Source organism: Micropterus salmoides, unplaced genomic scaffold (assembly GCF_014851395.1).
Source record: "Micropterus salmoides isolate LMB-PRFRI ecotype aquatic unplaced genomic scaffold, ASM1485139v1 Ms_hic_scaffold_10, whole genome shotgun sequence".
In the NCBI taxonomy this organism is placed as follows: domain Eukaryota; kingdom Metazoa; phylum Chordata; class Actinopteri; order Centrarchiformes; family Centrarchidae; genus Micropterus; species Micropterus salmoides.
The window spans coordinates 27,699,211-27,722,514 of record NW_024040041.1 but is presented as its reverse complement, the minus strand read 5'-3'; the positions used below and the strand labels follow the sequence as shown (position 1 = coordinate 27,722,514).

The window sequence follows — 23,304 nt, the reverse complement described above, 5'->3', positions numbered from 1 at the left end:
AGAAGTAGTAGTGGTAATATTAGTAATAGTAATATTAGTAATGAAAAGTTTACCTGTTTCAAAAGCTGTTTAAAAGCTTTTCTGAAATGATGACAATATACTTCTGAAATGGAAATAATAAATTTAAATGTAAAAATTGACAATTGATTTAAAAATATTGCAGCTTCAATTTAAAACTACCGCTATCAGTCTTCATAATTCATACTCCAAACACCACTAATTGTAATTTATGCCACACTCCCTACAGTACGGTGAGGACTTCACTTTTTCTGTATGTTCTTGACAGCGAGCCCAGAGCCGGTTTCTACCAGAACCTCAGTGAAGATGCTATATACGGTATGATGGTGCTGCTTGTTGCCTCAGCAACAGCTAGAACTGGACACAGAGAAAATTTGCTTTGGTAGGTCCACACCAGAGTCAAAGTCATGAAATGGTAGTAGTCACTGACAGCAAAGAACAGGCAGTGCCTGCTCACATGTAGAGGCTGCATTGTATAGTATACTTTCTATTCTGTCCAGTGGCACAAACATATGGGAAAACAGTGGTTGAATGTAACTACATATATTTACTGAATTAATGCAAAATGTTGAGGTACTTGAATATTTCAGTTTTATGCTACTTTATATGTCTGTCAACTGAATTTCAGATGGACGTATTGTGCGTTTTACACAATTGCATTTATTTCTATGTTTAACTATGTTATTTTCAGAGGAAGATTTTACACAAAAAAAACAGATTATCTAATAATTACAATGCATTGAAGACTAAACCAACATTTTTGGCTTGTGACTCCTCACAAAAAGCAGTGTCTAGTTGAAGCCTTTGTTGTGTTTCAGATGATTATGAGAAGTTGGCAGTCCCACCATACAGTCATTTTCCCTCTGAACTGCTCAGATGACTAAATCTAAGTAACTAATCAGGGCCGAGATAGACAGATATAACCAAGATTTCACATAAAAATAGAGACAAGAGAAACTTTTTTAAAAAAATGAATGCAGATTTGCGTAGCAGACTTTTTTCTCCTTTCCTCTCTCATTAATCATCTCCATTCCCTCATATTTATCTTGTGACCATTTCGAGTGTGCCGACCTCTAGGTTGGGAACCACTGAACAAAACTACCTAACTGTATATAAAGTAGTTAAAACCAGCTCCACCTTGACCAGCTACAACTGTAAAATCTTACTTAAGAATGAATGATTCAGTAATAATAATCTAATAATGTCATATATAATAATATATAATGTTGTTTTCTGCAGAACAAGTGCTTTTTGCTTCTGATAATTTAAGTAGGTTTTGCTGATACTACTTTTTACTGAAGTGGGATTCTTAATAAAGGACCTTAACTTGTAATGGAGTATATTTACATTGTTGTATTGGTACTTTACATAAGTAGAGGATCGAAAGTACAAAACATAAAGGACTGAATGACAATATATAAATTCACACATTTTGACTGACTTTTAAAAACAATTTTGTAGCTAGCTATCATAATGCATTTGTCCTAGCCCATTAAATGCTGGAGAAGATGTTATAAAAAACTTTAAATTCTCAATCGTGTTGTATGTGCCCATGACAAGAGGCTTATCTTATCCTACTAGCATGAGAGTTCAGAGACGTACACACTTGGACGCTCGGCCTCTTCAGTTTAAACCACTTTGGTGTAAGAAACAGCACCGCTTCTAAGGTTTTCTGGCCTCTAACAGACTCTTGTTATGAATGGAAAGATCATCCAAACAGTCATTCAGTCAGTCAGTGACTCAGAGAGGTATATATACACCGTGTCAGCTGTAACATACTGTAACCACATGCTGATAATCCCATCGTGCACCAAAATAGTCCCAGCCCACTCCATCTGTTCATCCCTCTCTCTTTCTCTCCTCACTGGCTTTTCTTCTTTTTAGATTTTTCCCATCCTGATGGCCCCAACTACTTCATACCTCACTCTATATTGGCTTCCTTCCTTTGTTCTCTAAACTTCCACTCATTTTTTTCTAATTACATTTCCCCCTAATGATCTTTGTCATTCAGTCTATTGAGTGCACAATGCTCTCCACAGGCTGCGAGAGCCTCTCTGTCTCTGCCAAGACTCTGTCTCTTTGTTACTCTTGTCCTCTTCTTTCCATCTTTGCTGCCCAGCACAGACCTCAAACACTCTGAGGGTCCAAGTTTAAACGAGTACAAAATGCACAGGCAAGAATGTTCACACAAGTCTTATGGTAGGACTTTATAGTAAAAGAAATAACTACTGGGAATTAGGTACAAAGTAATGTAGACGTGCAAACACACACATCACATTCCCCCTGTAGCTGTAAGCCTGCCTTGTTCCCAAGGGCAACACAAGCAACAAGTCACTCTGGTGGAAATTCAGCATGTGTGCAGACAACAAACATATCAGTTCAGGAAACTTTACCAACAACAGCAATTTATATTTTTGCACTTGTTTCCCTACTGATGTTGTTTAGTTTCATGGACATTAGTTCGGCCCAGTAAATATAATGGATTACTACTGCAATATGACGTTTCTTAGTTTTATGCAACCTTTAGTTAACGAATGATCCCTACATGATCATCCCTACAAAACAACACTGAAAGAACTATTGCATCCATCAATGTGGCGCATGATAAACTCTGAAGAAATAGTCTTGACTTGACAGCTATATTTACTGATCAGAATGACAAAACTTTACGAGGGGTGTTACCAAAGCAGCGGAAAATGCAAAATATGCCTAATCAAAAATATAATGACAACTGCATAAATGCACCGAAGCCTTTTGCACAACCAAAAATCACAGAGAACACGATGACACTGTCAAAGCCAAGTCATTCGCAATAATTAGGGCAACTGCTCTTCTAACTATATTCTTTACGAAGAATCTGTCATTGGAAGATGTGTCAGATCATAAGTGTCATGTTTATGTTGTACAACTTATCCTATATTCACTCCTTGAATCCAATCGCTTGAAGCACCTACAACTAACTCAGAAGTTGCTGTCTTCAAGGATGTCATCAACTTTAAGTGGCTATAGCAGTGTCCCAGTTTAGTGGATCCTCTGAAGTCCGAATTTCTGGACGAATGCTCTTCCAAGTGAAGCTGAGAAATGCAGCCTACATTTGCTCACAACCAGTGCATCCTTAGAAGTTCCCATTGTCCTCAAATCCACTGTGTGCTGGCCAACTTTTTAACAGTGTTTAGGCCTCTTCAGCTTGTAAAGCTGGGGAATAGCCCATCACCAGGTCATATTAAGCAGGTGTCCGTGTTCAGATACTGTAGGGTGTAAATCATGGAAGCCAGGCATAAAAACCACAGTCTGGTCGTGTTCTTAATCACAGGGTATTACAGAAAAACAGAACTAAAATGTTAACACTATTAGCTATGTGTCCATAATGTGCTCCTTAAACTTTTAATGCAATTTTGGACATCATTAAGCGAATCCCAGTTTATCGTATCGTTCTCGTATTTACACTTTTCTAGGTGTTTCGATTTCTCAGTGACAAACTTTAAAACTTGTTTTCTTTACATGTTGACACTGGAACACATCATTACTTTTGCTCTTTGTGAGTTCATCTTATTTAGAGAGAAGACCAGATTCACCACCTTTGTGGACTACATCCATCAGCTGTTCCAGCTACTGATCTGAGACCCAGTGATAGTGCCGCGCAGTGTCTTTAGTGACCCAGTGTTGTCATCAGTATCTTAGATGCAAGTAACTGAGCTGGACAATCCAACACAGTATACAGTGTGCCTAATACTGGATACGTAAGAAGCCAAGGCATTAGAAAGGTTTGGCCAAGCAGGCTTCAGAAAGATGTCAGAAAGAAGCTGGAACTTGTCATGCATGCTGCATCGGTTAAACTCCCTCACCAAGCGCGGTTTCCAATTCATCGGCAGCCTCCCTTTCTCTCTCTCTCTCTCTCACACACACACACACACACACACACACTGGTAAACATACAGAAGCACGCCACACATCACACAGGAAACAAGAACACATGCAATCAACCATCCAGCAGAGGAAGAAAAATTTCCTCACCATACCTGTTTTATGTTTTTGATGGACAACAGCAAACACACCATCCATCCATACACACACACACACACACACACACACACACACACACACACACACAAACATAGGCATGCATGCACACAAACAAACACGCAATCGATTTGCACATCAGTAAAAGCAGCAAGCATCACTTGTGCCGGTGCAGCATTGCTAGAGGACGTTTGTTCTGAGAGCAATTCAAAGCAGAGAGAGAGAGAAAACGACACGCACATGTTCATACAGCGAAACACAGAACGGCTGCACTGCTCATACACCGGGCTGTGCAGCAGCAGCTCTCATCCGTCTTCACACACGTACATTACACACACACACCATCCCATTCAAATTGAGACACACTGAATCAAACACATCCGTCTGCAAGCATGCATTGCAACATCTGTCAATCTATCTAATTGATCCTGCCCTGCCATCCATGATTACCACATGCATGCATGCCTCCCTCCGCCCCCCCCATCTCCCCCGGCAACTGGAGGGAGAGGGGAGAGAGAGGGAAGGGTAGGAGGGTATGAAAAACCATGGCAGGTACCTGTAAATGAACCAGACGCTCCTATTCACAGGGCCGAGCGACGGCCAGGAAGAAGAGAGGGAGAGGGAGAGGGAGAGATCCTCCTCGCCGCATGCCCCCATCGCCATTTCCTCCCCTCCCTCTCCTCCTCCTCCTTCTCCTGCTCCTGCTCCTTCTCCTTCTCGTCTTCCAGCGAGACAGCAGCGAACGCAAGCCGCGAGCGAGGAGGAGGAGGAGAGGAGGTGGAAGAGGAGGAGGAGAGAGAGATGGAAGAAGGGAAAGGGAGAGGGCCAAGCTCTCCCAGCCCCTTCATACTTAAGACAGAGAGAGAGGAGGAATGGGAGAGAGAGAGATGGAGATGGTTCATTGTGACTGCGACACAGGGAGAGAGAGAGAGAGAGAGAGAGAGAAAGAGAGGGAGAGAGAAGAGGAGCAGGGAAAGAGGGAGGGGGAATAAGGTGGCTTTAAAAAGGAGAGAGAAATGAGGTAATTTTGAGAGAGAGAGTGAGAGGTGATTGGGTTTGTTCGCAAGGGGTTTCATGAACAAACACACACACACTATCTCACACACACACACACACACACACACACACACACACACAGTCCAAACATGCATGCATTCATGCAATCAACTTACACACAACAACAACACCACATACACCGGCTAAACTCACTATCCTCCTCTTTTTCCATCCTCCTCTTCCCCTTAGATTTCTGTTCCCTCCTTGACTTCCTATGGTTTATATGTATAGTATTCACTCGGCCTATCTATCACTGTCATGATTTCCCATTCATAAAAACGGATGCTACTGAGATAAGTCTTTGTTAAAACGTCCAAATAATTAATTCAAAGGGAAAGATAGGATAGTCTTGCAGTTAAAATGCGAGGTATCAACATTATGAGATATAATGATAAAAGACAAGTCAAATTATTATTATGTAATATTACAAAGAAAAAGCTTACAGAAGCTGATTTGAAGAATAAATCTGACTTTGTGCAGATCCTTCTGGAGCCTGCTGCTGTCCTTCCCCTGCTGTTATTGACCCCACGTGCCTTTAAATCATACTTAACTACCCTCACCCACCCCTTTTTTTTGCTTTCTTTCCAACCTCTAACATGCACACACACACACACACACACACACACACACACACAATGTTCTCACATTTGCTGTAAACAAAGCATGAATGAGAGGGTAGAGCAGGGAAAGAGGGAGGGAAGGAGGAGACGCATCGACGCAGACAGGAAGAGGAGAGAGGACAGAGAAACAGCTGGCGGGTGAGTGGCGGAAGGAGGAAGAGGAGGAGAAGAAGAAGAGAGGGAGAGAGAGGTACAGATTCTAGGATAGGCACTCACATCATCTCTTAGTCAGAGGCTCCTTCCACGTATGTCGAAGCTGTCCTCCGTCGACTTGCCCTCCCTCCCTCCTTCCTTCCCTCTCTCCGTCTCTCTCTCCTTCTTGCCTGCCTCCTGCATTCGAGGATGATCACAGCTCTTGTCCCCTCTCTTCTCACATCTCTGCCTTTTTGTTTCTCTCCCTGCATGTCAGGCTTTACCGCTGTGATTCTGGGTACAGTATGTGTGTTTGTGTGTGCATGCATGTGTGATGAGGGGTGGGGGGGTGGGGTGGAGATGAGGGAGGGAGCAGGAGCGCAAACAAGACAGAAGGTCCACATGATTGTGTTTATGTGTATCTGTGTGTCTGCCTAATGTGTCCTGTATTACAGTATGTGTGTGTGTGTGTGTGTGTGTGTGCGCATCTGTGTATCTATCATGGCCAAACCTGAACACACGCTGTTGTCTATCTCTTGTTTCAAATTCCAGCCCAAAAGTCAAGTAAGGTGAAGTCATACATGTCTGAAATCAAACAACTTTTCTTCAAACCACAACATTAGTTTTTAGCATTCTTCCAAACTGTGTGTGCTAATTTGACCCACTGTTGGCCAAAAATGGCCTAATGGGGGCTGTGTACAGATTGTGTACAGTTACTCAGTACATATGTGGCAATGACACAGAGATCTGATAATAGTTTATAGCGTCCATCTCTTTTATTGAGAACAGTATGAGAAGCCTTTTGTAAGCTAGTTTAAAACTAAACTTCTTGCAAATGTAGCTAAACCATTTCTCTCAAATGCTGTAAGACAATGGTTATATTACTATGTGAATATAAATTAATAAGTACGTATGTATGTTGTTCATCACACATATGCAGTTCTCACTCCAATGAACAATAAAATTAATTTACTGTAAGTTTTGTGACTGGGGCAATTATAGAGGCACAGAGAGTTCAAAGCACTGCAATTTGACATCACATATGTCATAGAAATAAATTATTGCACACATCCACCAATTTGACAACACATAAGCAGCATAGAGTAGCATGTTGCAAATAGGAAATCAAAAGCAAATAAAGCAATGCTGCAAGTCATACACAAAAGAACAAAATAAAGTTACACAGCAGATGTTTCTGGTGGTCACCAAAAGCTGATTAACACTTCAAACAGTTCAAATTTAAATTAAAGTTGTTAACTGACAAGTGGACACTTTGTAGAGTCCATTGTGTTGTGTACAACTTGCAGTATTTCTGTATTAACTTGTGTTTTCTGTATTTGCAGAAAATGCTTACTTTGTCAAAGTGAAAAAACATGTTTTATTCATTTACTGGGATTTTTTTCTATTTGCATATGTTTTCTGAGGTTGCAGTGTGATGAGCTCTTTCAGCTACCATAGGCAATTGGCTGATGACCTTCTTTCAGAAAAGGAGGTCATCAGTGGTTGAAGTCAATAGTTTTCCTCGGTTTATCATTTGGATGCTGTTCACTGCAGAACAGACCATATTTGATGAAAATATTTTCAACTCTGATGAGGTTTGATCAGACCCAAATAGTCGAGCATGTCTTATGACTGACTGACTGACTTGACTTTGCCAGTTGAAGACCTTTCTAATATGGTTAAAAAAGAGACAAGGTGCGGAATATCAATGCAGCCATCCAAAGAGAAAAAAAGTCTGTGATGGTTGAAGGACAAGGAGCAGAGGGGAGGATGATTAAATACAGTACATCTGAGGTGGAGGGACATGGCAGATTAACATAAGAATTCTCCATTTGTTTGTTATTTGTCACTGCTGGTTTTCCAAGTCATCATATGTCTCACTCGTTGTGTTCTTATTAATGTAATTGTCACACTATATTATCAAGTTAAAGCAGTTAATTTTGCTGATTGCCAGGTTTCAGTTTTCATGCCTTGTTATTATGTCATGGCTTGTCTTGTGCTCTAAAACGAGGCAACAGAATATACTCAGCTGTCATGACAGGTTCTGGGCAGGACAGAGGGTCAGAGAGTCAGACAGATAAGATGTCCCTGTTTAATAGAGACGACATTGGGCTAATGCGAGGAATTGATCAAAAAACTCCATTGTAACAATAGCAGGCTTATTTACATTCCTCCTCTAACGAATGGAACGCTAGCCACCTGAGAGGGCATCTACCTGTCACTCAAAGCAGCACACTCTTAACTACGCATAACTTTAAGCCTTAATATAATTTACGAGTGAGTTATATACAAATTCAGCCCCTGCACAGTTGGCATGAAGGGGGAAATTATAGATCAAAACCATTTGTTTTTTGTACCAGGGCTTTGTACCAGGCTGTATGTCTTATTCTGCTGTAAAGTTGGTTAACCTCTTACCATTCCAATAAAATTCATGCAAACGCCTGTTCAAGGCATATCCAAAGTAAATTGAATGTAGTTCTTGAACCCTTTGAAGTAAATATATGGTTTTGGACTTCTCTGACAACTGGGTGTAGCTTTAACTTAACGCTAGCTTTCTATGTGTTCAACGAGCCTATAAGTTGGCTAAAAAGCCACAGTCACCAAACGTACCTTTCTTTATGGGTTCTGTAGTGACGGATGAAGTTGGATGTTGTGGGTGTTGTGTCACTGATTTTTGAGCTGCAGACCTTCCACACCGCTGTTCTTTTCTTTATACTGTCATCAATATCTACAACATAATCCTTGAATGTCTGTGTTGTACACATAACGTTAATGGTCTTTTTATACGCCGCTGGTTACGGAGATCCCGACTTCTATGTGAAAGCACACATGGTTGCAGGATTATGCCGCAAACGTTAGAATAAGCGAATGCAAGTATTTAATAAAAAAAAAATCAGGTCATTTTCAAGTCATCTGTCTCAAGTCTAAGTCAAGTCTCAAGTCATGAATACCAAGTCAAAGTCAAGTCGAGTATTTTGTCTTGCTTTTGGAGCCAGCCTCAAGTGGCCATTCAATGAACTGCAGTTTTTGGCACGTGGGCGCTGGCTTTCCTCTGCTGTGATTTGAGCTAAATGCTAACATCAGCATGCTAATATGTTCACTATACCAATCCTTACATGCCGATGTTTAGCAGGTACCACGTTCACCATCTTAGTGTAGCATTTTAGCATGCTAACAGTTGTTAATGTGCACTAAACAATTAGGCTACAGCTAAGGCTGAATGTTATTAAAAACTTAAGTATTTGAGAAATACATTTTTTTACCTGATGGTATTAGATGAGAAGTTGGGGGATCACCAACACCATTAGGGTTAATCGTCTGGAAACCATAAATGTCTGTACAAACTGGTCCTGAAGTGGTGGACAAACTGACCGACAATGTCATCCCTAAATAAAATCAGTATCATAGGAGCCTTGAAAATTAATATTGGTCTCGCTTTGGTCTTTACAGACAGAATGAAGAAACATTGCAGAGGGCATCCTTCTTCACGCTTTTTTCTAACCTGTTTTGGCCCCCTGTTGCTTGCACAAAAAGCTATGCATATGTCTCTTTTCACCCATTTGTAAACAGAGTAAGCCTTTGTTCCTTCATCCAAGCTCTTCATCCCTCTCTCCAAGTGCCCTTCACTGTCTGACCTCCAGATGGAGACACCACAGGGGAGATAGGGTGATAGAAATAAAATTAAAAAAGTACAGGGGGGTTAGCAATACAGTGATGAATAGAAAGCGAGGGAGGGATGCAGAGATGGTCAGGAGATGTGGCCAAATATAAAGGGATGAAAGGAGGGATAGGTGAGATATTACATGTAGTGATAAAGGCTGTGAAAGTAGGCCCATGTGAGGGCGGCTCTGAGTCAGCCATGCTTGCCTGGCCAAACAAACAGTCTTTTGGGCTCCGTCTATGCTGCAGTACACGGCTTTAATTATCCATGATGTGTGTGTTAGCATGTGTGTAAAAATACACGTGCATGAGTTTGCATGGCTGAGTGAGACCCTAGCATGAAATGCCACTGTTGATGAACAGCATTTAAATAATAAATGATACTTTGTGCATGTGCAAGAGAGAAACAGAGTTACTGGGAGATAAAGAGAAAGGAAAACATGAACCACAAAAAAATAGCATGCCTGAAAGAAAAGGTTGAGGAATGATAAAGAAGGATGATGAGTGAGAAAGAGGGGGAAAAAGACGGAGAGAGAGGCAGAAGGCAGGACTTCGTGTAAATAATACATGTGATTGATAATGGCCTTTTTTCTATGTAAATAATTCTCTCTTTGCTCAGTCCAAGTCACGGATGCTGAAATTAGTTTGCCTCAAAGCGACGCTGTGTTCGCCACGATGCAGATGCAAGGCATTAAAGGGAATGACATTGTATTAGGCTGAGTTAACGAGGAGAAGTCACACATCCAAAGTAAATACAGGAGAGTTTTCCCCACTCATGTGTCAACGGATCTCCTCCACAGAAGAGATAGCAAAGTTTCCGTTCTGGGTCTATGCTCAAAAAGCTCAATAGGAACCGTTTTCTGGTAATGTTCCCACACTGATTAAGTTGCAATGGGTGGATGTCTGTATCAGGGCAAGACGCATAATGACCTTCTATTAAAAGTTAAAGATCTCAGCTGCTGGTTGGTTAGTCCAATGATACAGTATTAATATGCATCAGTTCAGATAGTTTGGTCATTGAGGGCAGTTATGATGACCCGGTGATTACATAACATCTGTCAACATAAAGAAATCTCAGACTTAGTCATCAAAGTGGTCTGAAAGCACCTTCTTTATCGCTGACAAGTTCATCCCACCTAAAAACTGCAGCTTGGCAACAAGACTTTGCACCTCAGAGCCAACAAGCAGACATACAAAAGGAAGAGACTTACTAAATTCAGCAAAACCAGCAAGTCAGAATATGGCTGGTAAACGTGTGCCCTAAGGATGACTCCAGTATGAAAGCAGGAGGATCAGCTTCTAGACCTGAGGCAGTGAACCCTCACACTTAGTCATCCTACCGCATGAATCACTCACAACCCATCACACAAATCAAAGTACCAACATATGAATCACTACATGAATCATCTTATCCAGATAGATGTATACAGTATGCTACCGTACAAACAAATCCCCTCTCAACATGTGCTGTGTCTAAACACTGGAGCAGAAGGGTCATAATGAATAGGTTGTCAATTTGATTTGCAGTGCTCCTTGGGAGGATGGAGGACAAGTTACATTATGCTCTTTAGCAAGGCAGACAACCCCTTCTTGCCTCTGTAGAGCTGTTCTGTGGCCGATGGTAGAAAACAGTCCTTGCCGACTCTAATCTGAATAATGATCTGAATGTCAAACTGCCCATCTCTTAACCTTTATTTAACCAGCATGTGAGTTTGGCCTAATGGGATACTTTCATGCTTCATTCTGGTCCTAATGTCACACCAAACAGGCACTGAAGCATCTAAATGCTTCTGCTGTCAGCCCAAGTGCCCCGAAGTGCCGTTGTGTTCAGCTCAAATGCCCCTCTGGTAGGTGAATTGCCACTCTGGTGTAACCTTACCCTAAATGAACCCCACCACAATCCGTGTGAGCTGAAGCAGGGCTCTTTATTAATTTTTGCCCCTCCTGTGCTTCTTTGAATAAAACTTGAAACTCTTACCTGGGAGCTTCAAAGCTGTCATAGGATCCCACAGTGTAATGGCGGAACAGCCTTTTGGCTCGTTCTCCGCGGCTCTCTGAAACATAAAATCACAGGGACATAAGCATAATCGCACCTGCATTAAATCTATTCAGCTACTGTTCAGTTATTGTATTACTTTTACAATAAAATATTAACATCACAGGAAAATATCACTTTTATCAGCTGACAGCAGACCTGCAAACTAAACCAAAAATTAATATGTATATTTGTGTGGAAACAATTAGTAAACTGACAGAAAATCAAAAAATCTTGATAACCAATTGTTTTAATGGCTTAAGACATTTGTTGATGTCACTCCATTACTCAGCGACCTCCACTGGCCACCTAAATTAAATTCAAGTCACTAATGCTTGCATACAGAGTGACTACTGGGTCTGCACCCATCTACCTAAACTCAACAATACAAGCTTACGTTCCTTCTCGGCCAATGCGCTCCTCCAACGAACGCCACCTGGTTCTGCCATCCCTACACACAGGCCAATCTCATCTGTGACACCACGATGGTGGAACAAGCTACCACACGCCATCAGAGCAGGGGCATCCCTCTCTTACTTCAGGAAGCTCTTGAATACTCATCTCTTCCGAGAACACTTCTTCTTTTAACACCTCTAACATGCACTTCCTGTGCTCTTCTTCTCTCCCCTTACAATTATCTTGTATTGCACTATTTCGTTAACTCTTACTTCTTTCCCTAGGTAATTACCTATTTTGCCATATGTTCTAATAGCTCTTACTCATATTTATTGCTGCTCTTACTACTATGTATTGTCACTTGTAGATCTCTTGCTGTATTGATGCTCTGTTGATGTATGTATGTTGTTCCTCAAATGGAAGTTGCTTTGGATAAAAGTGTCTGCCAAATGAGTAAATCCATCCATCGTCAAATGCTTATCCTGTGAACGTGGGTCATCAATCCCAGCTTACATTGGGCGAAAGGCGGGATACACCCTGGACAGGTTGCCAGTCCATCGCAGGGCCACACATAGACAAACAACCACTCATACTCACATCCACACCTAAGGACAATTTTGGAGACACCAATTAACCTAGCCTGCGTGGGAGGAAGCCGTAGCACCCGGAGAGAACCCACGCGGACAACATGCAAACTCCACACAGAAAAGCCGGGGCAACCGGTGCTGTGCAGCGACAGTGCTAACCACTGCACCACCGCGCCACCCCAAATGAGAAAATGTAAATGTTAAATAAAATTCTAAATATTACTTAGTTTCAGCTTCTCAAATGTAAGAATTTAGCGGATTTTCTTTCCTTTATGTCAGCTTTGGGTTTTGGGACTGTTGGTCACACAAAAAAAGAAGATTGGTACCACTCTTGTGTCTGCACGGTAAATATGAATACTGGAAACCGGGAGAAACAGCTAGTTTGTTTCTGTCCAAAGGTGGAAAAATCGGCCTACCAGGACTAAAGCGCACTAATGACAAGGTATAACTTTCTTTTTTAATCGGATAAAAAAACTGGGGTGTTAAAAGGGCACATTATCATTCTGCAGGGGGTTGTGTGCTGAACTATTTCTTGGCACAGAGCAGCAACTTCCTGAAGTTTGTCATCACCATGAGGTGTCCAGGCAACCAGCAGAGATTTTAAGAGGTTACTGCGTCCAGCCAAGAAATAGTCCACTTCATAACCCCCATAATAAGGGTATTTCCCAAAACTAATACTTTATATATTAACATAGCTTATTGTTTCCAATCTGCAAGGTTACAAAACACCGAAACTAGCATCATAACTCCTCATCAGACTTTTGTGAGAGATTAATTTTGTTTTAATGCATAGGAGGGGAGGTGTGAAACTCATTGCTAAAAGGTGTGTTTTTTCCTATTGAAGTGATGCTGGATGTTTTTCAGGATGAGCCTGCTGAGTTTGTGTAACTGGTGGTGCTCACCTGATCGGTTGTCTTGGCTTCGAAGCATCACTTCCTCTACACAGTCAGAGGGGAACCAACCTGTGCGACCCCTGACCGTCCCCTCCCAGTATCCGCCTTCGCCAACACTCAACACTAGAGGGGGGGAGCAGGAAAGAGCAGCATGTCAGGAAAAGGCAACACAACACATGCTCCAACACACACACACTAATGAGAAATTAACACACGCAAAAAGACAACAACATTATACTGACAGAAAACAAATCATGTAGACCCACACACAGACATGCAAACCTCCTACATACTCACCAAGACATACATACCTGGCAACACCTTAGACTCACTCACAAACACACACATATTCATACCTGCAGACATTGAATACAAACATATATAGAGACCTTACACACATGTTAGGACATGGCCATTTTACAAACTGATCTGAAGACACTCTAGATCCTGGCCTGGGTACTGATCTGTCTCTAAGACCGAAAGATCCCTTTTACACCTGGTGTTAACATGCATCTCCTGCCAGACTTGAGTCATTTGTCTTTTTTAAGTATATTGTTGGGGTTGTTTAACAATGTTAGTCAACTCACTGCTTCAAAAGATTCTTAAAGCAATAGTTTAGATATTTAGGGAATTTTTTGCTTTGAGTCATATGTGTCTGTTGTAATGACTGACAGCAGTGTAAACAGCTGTCAGTCATTACAATGTCAAAATGTACAAAATGTATATTACAGCACCTCTAAAGCTTATTGATTGACATTATTATTATTATATTATTGATTATTATTGATAGTGATTGTTTAATCTGTACAATAACCAAAGTGTGAAAACAACAGGTTGTGGTTTGATGAGGGGTTGTGTAAAGCTTTGTAGGCTAGAAGTCCATCCATCTGCAGTTTTGGTGGGAATGCTCAACATCTCCAAGCTTTGTTAACATGATAGTTTACTATCATATCACTATGTTCGCTAGTAACAATTCTGTAGCCCAACACAGCTTATTTATTGCTTTGGTTTTACAGTCCAAACTTGGTCTGAATGGTTGAACTTGTCACCAGCCATGTTTTCATATAACTTGTAGGCGGAAAACAAACACAGAAAATCTGTAGGCCTACCAGAGCTTAAAAAAAGAGTGAATGTAATGTTGGACTTACATTAGTCAGGTGGCTATAAATAAAACATCAATGGGATGATCGTGTGGCATCCTGCGCCCTGTGTCTGCAAGATGTGAAAGTAGGCATTTGTTCGATAATGTTAATGTCAATGTTAGCCAAAACACCATAATAAACCAATGGTGTAACGGTTTGTTTTGGATGATAGTATTAGCAATGGTGTTGTTCGCCAGTGTAATATTAGCTAATGTCAGGCAGATAAACTTAATATTCTTGTGATGCAGCATCTCAGATCATGTCCAAAATACTTCATCAGTTAGCTAAATGGTGTTAGCTTAAAAGCTGCTAATTAAATCACAACTCTGGAATGATTAAACCCCTGCAGTCAGCAGCTTACATATTATACTGAATAATTTGGGGCTATGCCAGCGCCCCAAACAGAGAGGGACTACTGTACATGTAACCTCCTGTTACATTCATATCTTTTAAATGTTGTTTTGCCAGTTTCTGAATGTGCCTTCATTTCATTTTTACAAGTGTGTGGATGTCAGAGTTGCCTTTCTGATACATGTGGAGATTTATTTCATTTACATGTTCTTTTTAAAGGGGAAAATGCCCTTCACACACCTCTGGAGGTGGCCTGAAAGAGGAGAACATCACAGTTTCATTGCAGTCATGTTAGTACCAGGTGTAAACAGCATCACAAACAGTGACTCCCAACAAGACAGACGTTTTGAATTCACATGAAAGACAAATGAAATATACTCACCTTTGACCCTGTCTCCCTTATTAAAGCTGATTTCTCGCTCTCCCTGGGCAGAGTGCGCTCGAGTAGCTACAAAGACTCGTCCTGGGACAGCGCTGTAGAGGCGTCTTCGCTGGCCAGCGGTTTGCCCAACTGTGCTGGCTGGAGCAGGCCTGGATGGGAGGGAGCAGAAGGTGGGGCGGATGATTGGAGACTGCAGTTAAAAACTCATAGCCTCCTATGTATAGGTCACTAAATTACTAAATGCAATACTTACTTTGTTTGAGAGAAAGAAATCTGAGTATTTTTAAGACTTTGTCAGCCGGTTTGTGAGAAAATTTGCCTAAACAGTCCAGGGTTCTCTATTTGGTCACACTGTACATTCACTTAACATATTGAATTCTCCTTAAGTAATAATACAACTTATTTTAAGAAATTTAATCATTCTTATTACAGATCTTCAGAGAACTCTACCTAACCCTACAAAACCATTTGTTCCAGAGAAATTAACTATTGCACCACAGAAACTTTTATTTTCAAAAACCATTTAACCACTTTTGTAAATCCTTTTAGCACCTTGACTCAGGTAATTCACATTCACGTTAAGGACTATTTTAGGACCTTCAGACATCTAGTAGAAAGTCTCAAATGTAACTTAACCGTCCTAGATGAACCTACAGTATTATGCACTTAGAGAAGTGGAAGAGAGGTTCTTCTGGTTCAGCCTTTGCCACTCACCCCTGTCTCCGACTCTGCCTGCTCCGGTCCTCCTTGTCTCCAATCCTCCCTCGGGACGGGGAACGCGTCCTCGCCCCTCTGGGACTGCTGGAGCTCCGCAGGGTTCCTGTATGCTTATAGCCCTGTGAGAGACAGAGAGGGAGAAAGGTGTTGTTTCATTCAAGATGGTTATATGTAAAGGTACATACAATATTCAGTTTATGATTTAGCATTACCATTATAATATTGAAAAATTGTACAAGGACATATTTATGTAAATAGTATAACTCTACTTGCACAATGTGTACAGTCTTTCTACCATATTGTGTACATGTACACATTGGACCAAAATAACCTGCAATGTTGTGATTACAGGAATTGTTTATTTTGGATGCTGTGTTTGTTCTTTTTCTTTAAATTTTATATAATACATTCATTTTGGTTACTAGTAATACTAACTTCAGTGCATTTTTCTAATCATTTATTAACTACTGGCTCTTCTTCTCTGCCACTATGACAACTTTCTCTGACTACTCTCTTGCCATTGATTTGCTTTTAAGAGCACATAATGTTTACAGACGATAACCTAAACATTCATAAAATTATAAATATAATAAAATGTACATGTCTCATAAATTATGTAATTTTATTTCATGATGTCGCATGTGTATGGGCAGTCACTCAAGGGCAAAAGCTTGTGACTTCATGACTTATTTTCCTCTACATAGTAAATAAAAAATAAAAAAACATGTACATGGACAGCTTATGCGAGAAAGGGAGATGGAAGTTGCTGCAGTTAATAGTGTTAACCACTAGAGGTTGGCAAAGGTCATCCAATATGTAGTATAATGTCCCTTCAAATTTCTGTTTCTGAATTGTTGGGATGCAGCTGCTCAGGCCTCCACCTGTGCAGTGGAAACAGTCATTATCTGGGCATTAACTATTTCTCCAGGCTGTCAGTTTTAAAGAAAAGTACTGATCTACCCTTAGCTCTTCTTTTATTGGAAGAATCAAAATCTACAATTAAACAGACATCAGAAAGCAAGCATATTTAGAAGCACCAAACACCATTTCTGTCCAAGAAAATAACAAACTTACAGTGGACTATTACTAAGTGGATAAAACCTCCCAATTAGGCTTGTTATGTGTCTGCTACTTGCTATTGTGTCCTTTGTTTTGCTTCCATGTGTTTAATACAATTGAATACAGTATTACTTCATGTTGTTAAGTGACTGATTGTTTATGTATTAAATGTATTTAGCATTTAAAAACATTACTTAAACAATACCAGATAATGATGATCTGTGCACTAAGAAATCTCTGGTGTGTGTTTTGCAGCATACTGAAATTATTAACATACATTCAATATCTCCTTAGATTACTTCAGAAGGAGTCAATAATATTCAGGAGCACTTTGTACTTGCAAATCAGTTAGTAGAGATAGTATCTATGGCATTACGCAAGTTATTTTGTAATACATCAGTAAAGTGTGTTAGTGTTCAGAGAGGAGCAACTCTGAATTCTTTAGAGAGGTCAAAAGCTCCAGAACAGCTACTAATTGGACCTTGAGGTGAGGTCTGTCAACTACTGTTTGATCCTCATCTTTTGCAAACACACACACCTGCACAGAGACGATGTTGGTCCCCGGGGCATTGGGCACTGCCATCCAATCTGGCAAGTTCATGCTGCTATCACTGTTGGCACGAAGGAAGGGATGAGGGTGGGGTATTGTCAGCGTCCGGGCACTCTCCCGCCTCTGAGGCGCGTACTTCGGAGACTCCACAAAGGGAACTGGGAGGTGAGGGGAGACAGTAAAGAGTGAGAGACAAAAAAAAAGACCATAATGTAAAGTTTTTCTTCATAATTAATATTCCAACATGCGAATTTTCCTTTGTACTATATTCTATTTTTTCACTGCTTCTTCCTTTTTTTTTTAATTCATGGCCTAATTTCCACCCTGAAGAGCCAATGCATCATTTCAGATTAGTAAAATGTCTTACATTAAAGGACATTACATATCTCCAAACCGGCATAAAACATTCAGACCAGACCTCAGCTACTCACCCACATCTGTATCCCTGTGGTTTTTGATAATTTCTCCCAGCTCAAAATGGCCGGACATAACAGCCACCTGATAAAAACACACATAGACACACACACACACATACAATCTTTTTGGCAAATAAATACACAAAATGAAAGGGTGAAACAAACAAGGATATCTACAACTACAATGTCAGGGGATAATTAATTTGTTGTTTTCTTGAAAAAAAAAAAAAAAACATAGGAGCGCTCTCACGTGAGAACATAGTTTCGTATTCTTTCAACCATAACCCAAATGCTTTTTAACCTTTTGTTTTACAAATTATACAGGTCAGCACACAATCAGACACATTTCAATGCTTTCTCCCTGTTGTCTCCTCTCTTGTTTTCTCTCTCTCTCACACAGACGCACAAACGCAACAGATTGCCCCAGCTGGCTTTTTCTGCACTGACAGAGTTAATGTATCCAGATTAAGGGGTCACATGCAATCCTGCCACCTGGGACCTCTGTGTGCATCGCAGCACAATAATGGTTTAAAGTGAAATTAGGGCTTGGCACTTTCTGCTACGTTAACTTAATAAGACACTAAACCATACAACCACCCAACATGCATAATTACCCAGCCAGGCACAGCCATTACCTGAAAGGGTGTCTGACCACTGTTATTCTTTGTGTCTTTATTTGCTCCCCGGTAGAGAAGAATTCGTGCACAGCTTTCCTGCAACAAACAGTGTTGACTAATGTACATTAATTGTAAAATTTAAATTGTATAATTTCTGCTACAGATAGTTCATAGAGCATTTGTAACATTTCATCAGCGTATTAGTTGAGATTTACCAATTTATCTGTTTCACAGATAACATCATTTTCTAGGTTTGGTTAGGTTTGGGCACAAATAACATCTTGGTTAGGGTATGTTCATGGATTGTCACACCTTGATAATTTTATCTACAGACAAAATTAAACAGTTGTTAAAAAACTCTTACCAAATACTCTATGAAACATGCTCCTAAAGCAAAGTGGGGTGAAAATCCAAGAAGGTTATGTAAAAGAATGGAAGCTCTTTGGCAGAAATAACTAGTTTGCCAAATTTAAACCTGTTTGTTGACATAATGTTTAAAGTATATTATTCATACAAGTCAAAGTAAAATTCATATACAGATTTAGGTTTATATGTTTTTCAAATTACTCTAATTGAATCGGTTTTGCATTCAGGCTGAACCTAAAATTTCTTTAGCAAAGGTAAAGAGTATTTATGTGGTTTTCACTTTGTTATACCGTATGTTCAAAGAATTTACATGTTTTATCGTAACATTTTCCCTACTGTAAAGTGAGTCTACCTTGTTGTATAAAGCACAGATGTGCAAGGCAGTGTTTCCAGATGCATTCTGGGAGGAAGAATCCGCCCCATAGAAGAGGAGGTGCTCCAGATGTTGCGAGTTACCATTCTGACAGGCCTGAGTGAGCATGTAGGAGTGATGGAACGAGGGAGAGAGACAGCAGGAAGATTTTGAAAAGGAGGTAAAAAAAAAAAACAGGATGAACCAAAGAATAAAGGATTTACATGGTTTAATAAAGAGAGAGAGGTGGAGAAGCAAACAAGGATGAAGAAGAGACAGTGACAGAGAGAGGAACATGGTGACAATTATAAATTGGCACTGTATTTAATTAACACCACCTTCAAACTCAGAGAGCGAGAGAACAAAGTGGGATCCAATAATAACAATAATCTTAGTTAAAACAACAAGAATTATCATTATAGTGAAATGTACATACAGTAACATCATACAGGGAAAATCAAAACTACTAATGGTTTTTATTGAATCATAGGTGATTTATGTTATTGTCATTTATCCCATGGCCACATTAAATGCTGATTTCTGCAGCTCTCTATTACAATCACATATCAGGTCACTGAGCAAATTTTAGGTCAACAACTTCACAATGGATGTAAATTAATTGTAAATTAATTTGTGGGGCATTTTGGGGATATAATGAGTTTCAATCTAAAAAATTAAAAAACATAGTCATAACATAACTCAACACACACAGACAGTACAAGATGAAGGCCACGAGTGGATAGCAGAGCTGAAGCGACAGATGCTGATGACGTGTGGGTGATCCCACTGAGACGAAGAGGCTAATACCTTTATTTTTCTGTCCACTTCACTGCTGGTTTATGAAGCCACAGAAGCAGGATGGGTGGGATGAAGGGCGAAAGGTGTCTGAGATAAAAGATGAGAGGTGTAGTGTTTCATGGCATGAATGGTTTTTGACGTAGACACAGATGATGTACATACGCAGACACTGGAACACAGAGTACACTGGTACATTACAGGAGGCATGCACACGTGTGCAATACAATAAACAGAAACTAAAACCCCAAACACCCTAAGGAAGGACTTTTTTCCAGTGATTTTATATCATAACCCCCAAATAGACAGAAATTAGGCCACTGACCCCATTAGACTGGAAGATTTAGCCCCAAGCACTCTCTAACAAACGCTTTGCTGTTGATTTAGTATAGAATTAACTGTATAAACAGCACATGGGAGATAATACAAGAAAGAAAGAAATGAATTACTTTCTATATTCAGATCCATATCTGATTAATTTTTTTCCCAAAATCTAATCAAATGCCCTTTAAAGACCCGCTGAGGATTCCCTTGAAATCTTACTTGACCCAAATAAAGCACACATACCTGATGTGTCTCGTCCCAGCCGTTCTCATCCCTGATGCCCAGCTTGCCACGGTGGTAAAGGAGTGTTTCGCAGCAGGAGGTATCTCCCCCTGTCAGCACAGTGTGGTAGAGCGGAGTCAACCCTCTTCGGTCCTTATAGTCTGGAGACGCACCCAGAGACAGCAGGACCTGCAGAAAGACACAGGAGGAGAAAAGGTCAGCCTCATATGCATGTTATTCTCAAATACTGGTAGTAATGATAACAATAAAGGAGAATTATAAAGAGTAAACACCACAACAATAAAAAAGTAGCAAGGTGAAATCTCTTAAGGTGGTTTCCAACTTCAAGTCGAGGAATATTCATGGAATTTTAAATCGTAAGGGGAACACATAGCCGGGTTTCAGAGAGGTCATGCAACACCTCAGACTAGAGAGCATTATGTATTCAAACAGAGTCTGCAGTAAATCTTAATGGAGTTTAGCAGCTGTTTCTTTCCTTTTTGGAAAACATGGACTATGGCAATGTAATACATGCAATTATCTCCCCTTGAATGACTTTCTTCTTTTACAGGTACGTGACTTCTTGCTGATTTGGGAGCTGAAATTCTGGACAAACGCCTAAAATGTAAATGTGCTACATACCTTTAAACTAGGCAATCTGAATTTTAATGTTTTTTTTCTCTCTGGTTGAATAGAATACTGGGTTTTTTTATTGTTCATGTGCTTTATGTGTGTGGATTGCTGAGTGGGAGGGTCTGTTTATTCTGTCTTCAGCTTGTCTGCGTATACAGTAACACAAATAAAGATAGCACTGCATCAGTTTCAGTGCAAGTATCCAGTGCAGATACATACTCTGGTGCTGGTTCGATTTTCTCCTTTTATGGCATGACAATGAAAACTCATTACTTGTTATGATTAGATAACAGCAGTTCTATAAAAGGACAACAACATGTGTGAATGTTTACCAGCAGGGCTGTATGGCGGTGGCCTCGAACAGCCTTGTGTATCGATGTGAGTCCATCTTTGGCGCGGAAATCAATATGAGCCCCTCCCTCCACCAGGACCCGGATGGGCTCACCTCCACCCGGCTCACACTGCACCGCCAGGGACAGAGGAGTCTCTGGCAGACACACACACGGAGATTCAAATAAAGTTTTTAATGGTCAGATGGTCTGTCCTAGAGCAGGGGTCTGAAACTCTAATTATCTGGGGCACTGTGGCCAGATTGTTTGCTCCTAGGGGGCTGCTTGAACACTCAGTGGGAAAGCTGTTTCAACAATAAATTTACGTTTAAACTCTTCTGTCCTTGCTTTGAGGTAATATTTTTGAACAACAGCTATTTCCCCTTGCTGCAAAGTTGCAGCTTACTTTGTTAACGATACCCTGTGGATTATGTTTACATTCAGTGTCTCTTAACAAAATGCATTCTGTGTGTCCTTGAGGTCTAACAAAAATGCTGAAAACATTTCTTTCCTCATAAAACATGGGCAAAGTTGATTTAAAAAAATTTTAAATCGTACATTGTGAGCATGTTAGCATGGCGACATTTGCTTTTAGCCTAAAGCTCCACTGCTGCAATCAATAAGCCAATGAGTAAGTGTTTTCTACCTTGCAGTCTTCTTCTTGCTATGCTTTTTTGCGAATTTTATTTTTGCCTCATTCCTGAGCGAGCAATGGGAGAACTGGATCACAGAAAAATAGCGGGCATATGAGTAAAACTGAGTGAAAGGGGTTATTATTGTTCGTTAACATGGATAATAGCAAACGTGCAAATACCTTTATTGAGCACAGAATAGATTTTTGTTTGATCAAATTAAAAAATGCTTTGCTTCCACAAACTCCACATTTTTAAATATGAAATAAACAAGTCGAGTCTTCAGTCATGCTAGCTGCTCGTTGACTATACTTAGGCATAACAATGGTGCTTTGAGCTAAATGCAAATGTCGCCATGCTAACATGCTCACGATGACAATGCCAACATGCAGCTGTATTACTAATCAGGTTAGGTTTACCATGTTCCCCATTGTAATTTTAATAGTCAGTTCAATCATTTAGAATTAAAAGAGAAGGAGTTCCCTGGACAATATAGGGATCAGTGACTGGTCCTTAATAGGCACACATTCATAGCTCATTCATGTTTCTGTGTTGCTGATGATTGGTTGACTAACTGTACTGCAGCTTTTCTCTACAGAGCCACAGCCTCATGAGAGCGCATTCACTGAGATTTTCTTCAACAGAAAGTCCAAGAAGTCCCAAAAGCTAGCTCGGTATTAAAAGTTGCTAAATCTAGCAAGAAAGTAATAAAGTTGGCAATCCCAGTTTTAGAGTTTTAGGCCAGTTTCACATGTAAAGGGGATTTTCAGGTACAGTTTCTGACATTCACAGTCATTCTTAAATCATGTTTTATTCCAAAACGCACACCCAGAGACAACTCAAACAACTGTAAAGGTTCCTGCAAATCTTCAAATTCACCTATGCTAAATGTCAGGCAAAATAAAAACATCTCTGGAGATTTACCTCCCAGGACTGGTTTCATCCTACAGGCAGCAACGCAACCTTTGCTGTTTTTCCTACAAATGCACCGATAATTTGC

General features: G+C 40.3%; 1 protein-coding gene across 3 annotated transcripts in view; it reads right to left on the bottom strand.

The window, feature by feature from the left end:
- shank1 (SH3 and multiple ankyrin repeat domains 1) overlaps positions 1–23,304 on the bottom strand; it is a 75,737-nt gene that overhangs the window by 13,539 nt on the left and 38,894 nt on the right. For all 3 annotated transcript variants that reach the window (XM_038706290.1, XM_038706298.1, XM_038706307.1), the window contains exons 6-15: positions 21,676–21,830; positions 20,732–20,899; positions 19,370–19,486; positions 18,670–18,747; positions 18,050–18,116; positions 17,607–17,776; positions 16,007–16,128; positions 15,293–15,441; positions 13,427–13,540; positions 11,485–11,560 (exon numbers count right to left, since the gene is read on the bottom strand). In XM_038706290.1, coding sequence (XP_038562218.1) covers positions 11,485–11,560; positions 13,427–13,540; positions 15,293–15,441; positions 16,007–16,128; positions 17,607–17,776; positions 18,050–18,116; positions 18,670–18,747; positions 19,370–19,486; positions 20,732–20,899; positions 21,676–21,830 — 1,216 coding nt within the window. The remainder of the gene's footprint in view (positions 1–11,484; positions 11,561–13,426; positions 13,541–15,292; positions 15,442–16,006; positions 16,129–17,606; positions 17,777–18,049; positions 18,117–18,669; positions 18,748–19,369; positions 19,487–20,731; positions 20,900–21,675; positions 21,831–23,304) is intronic.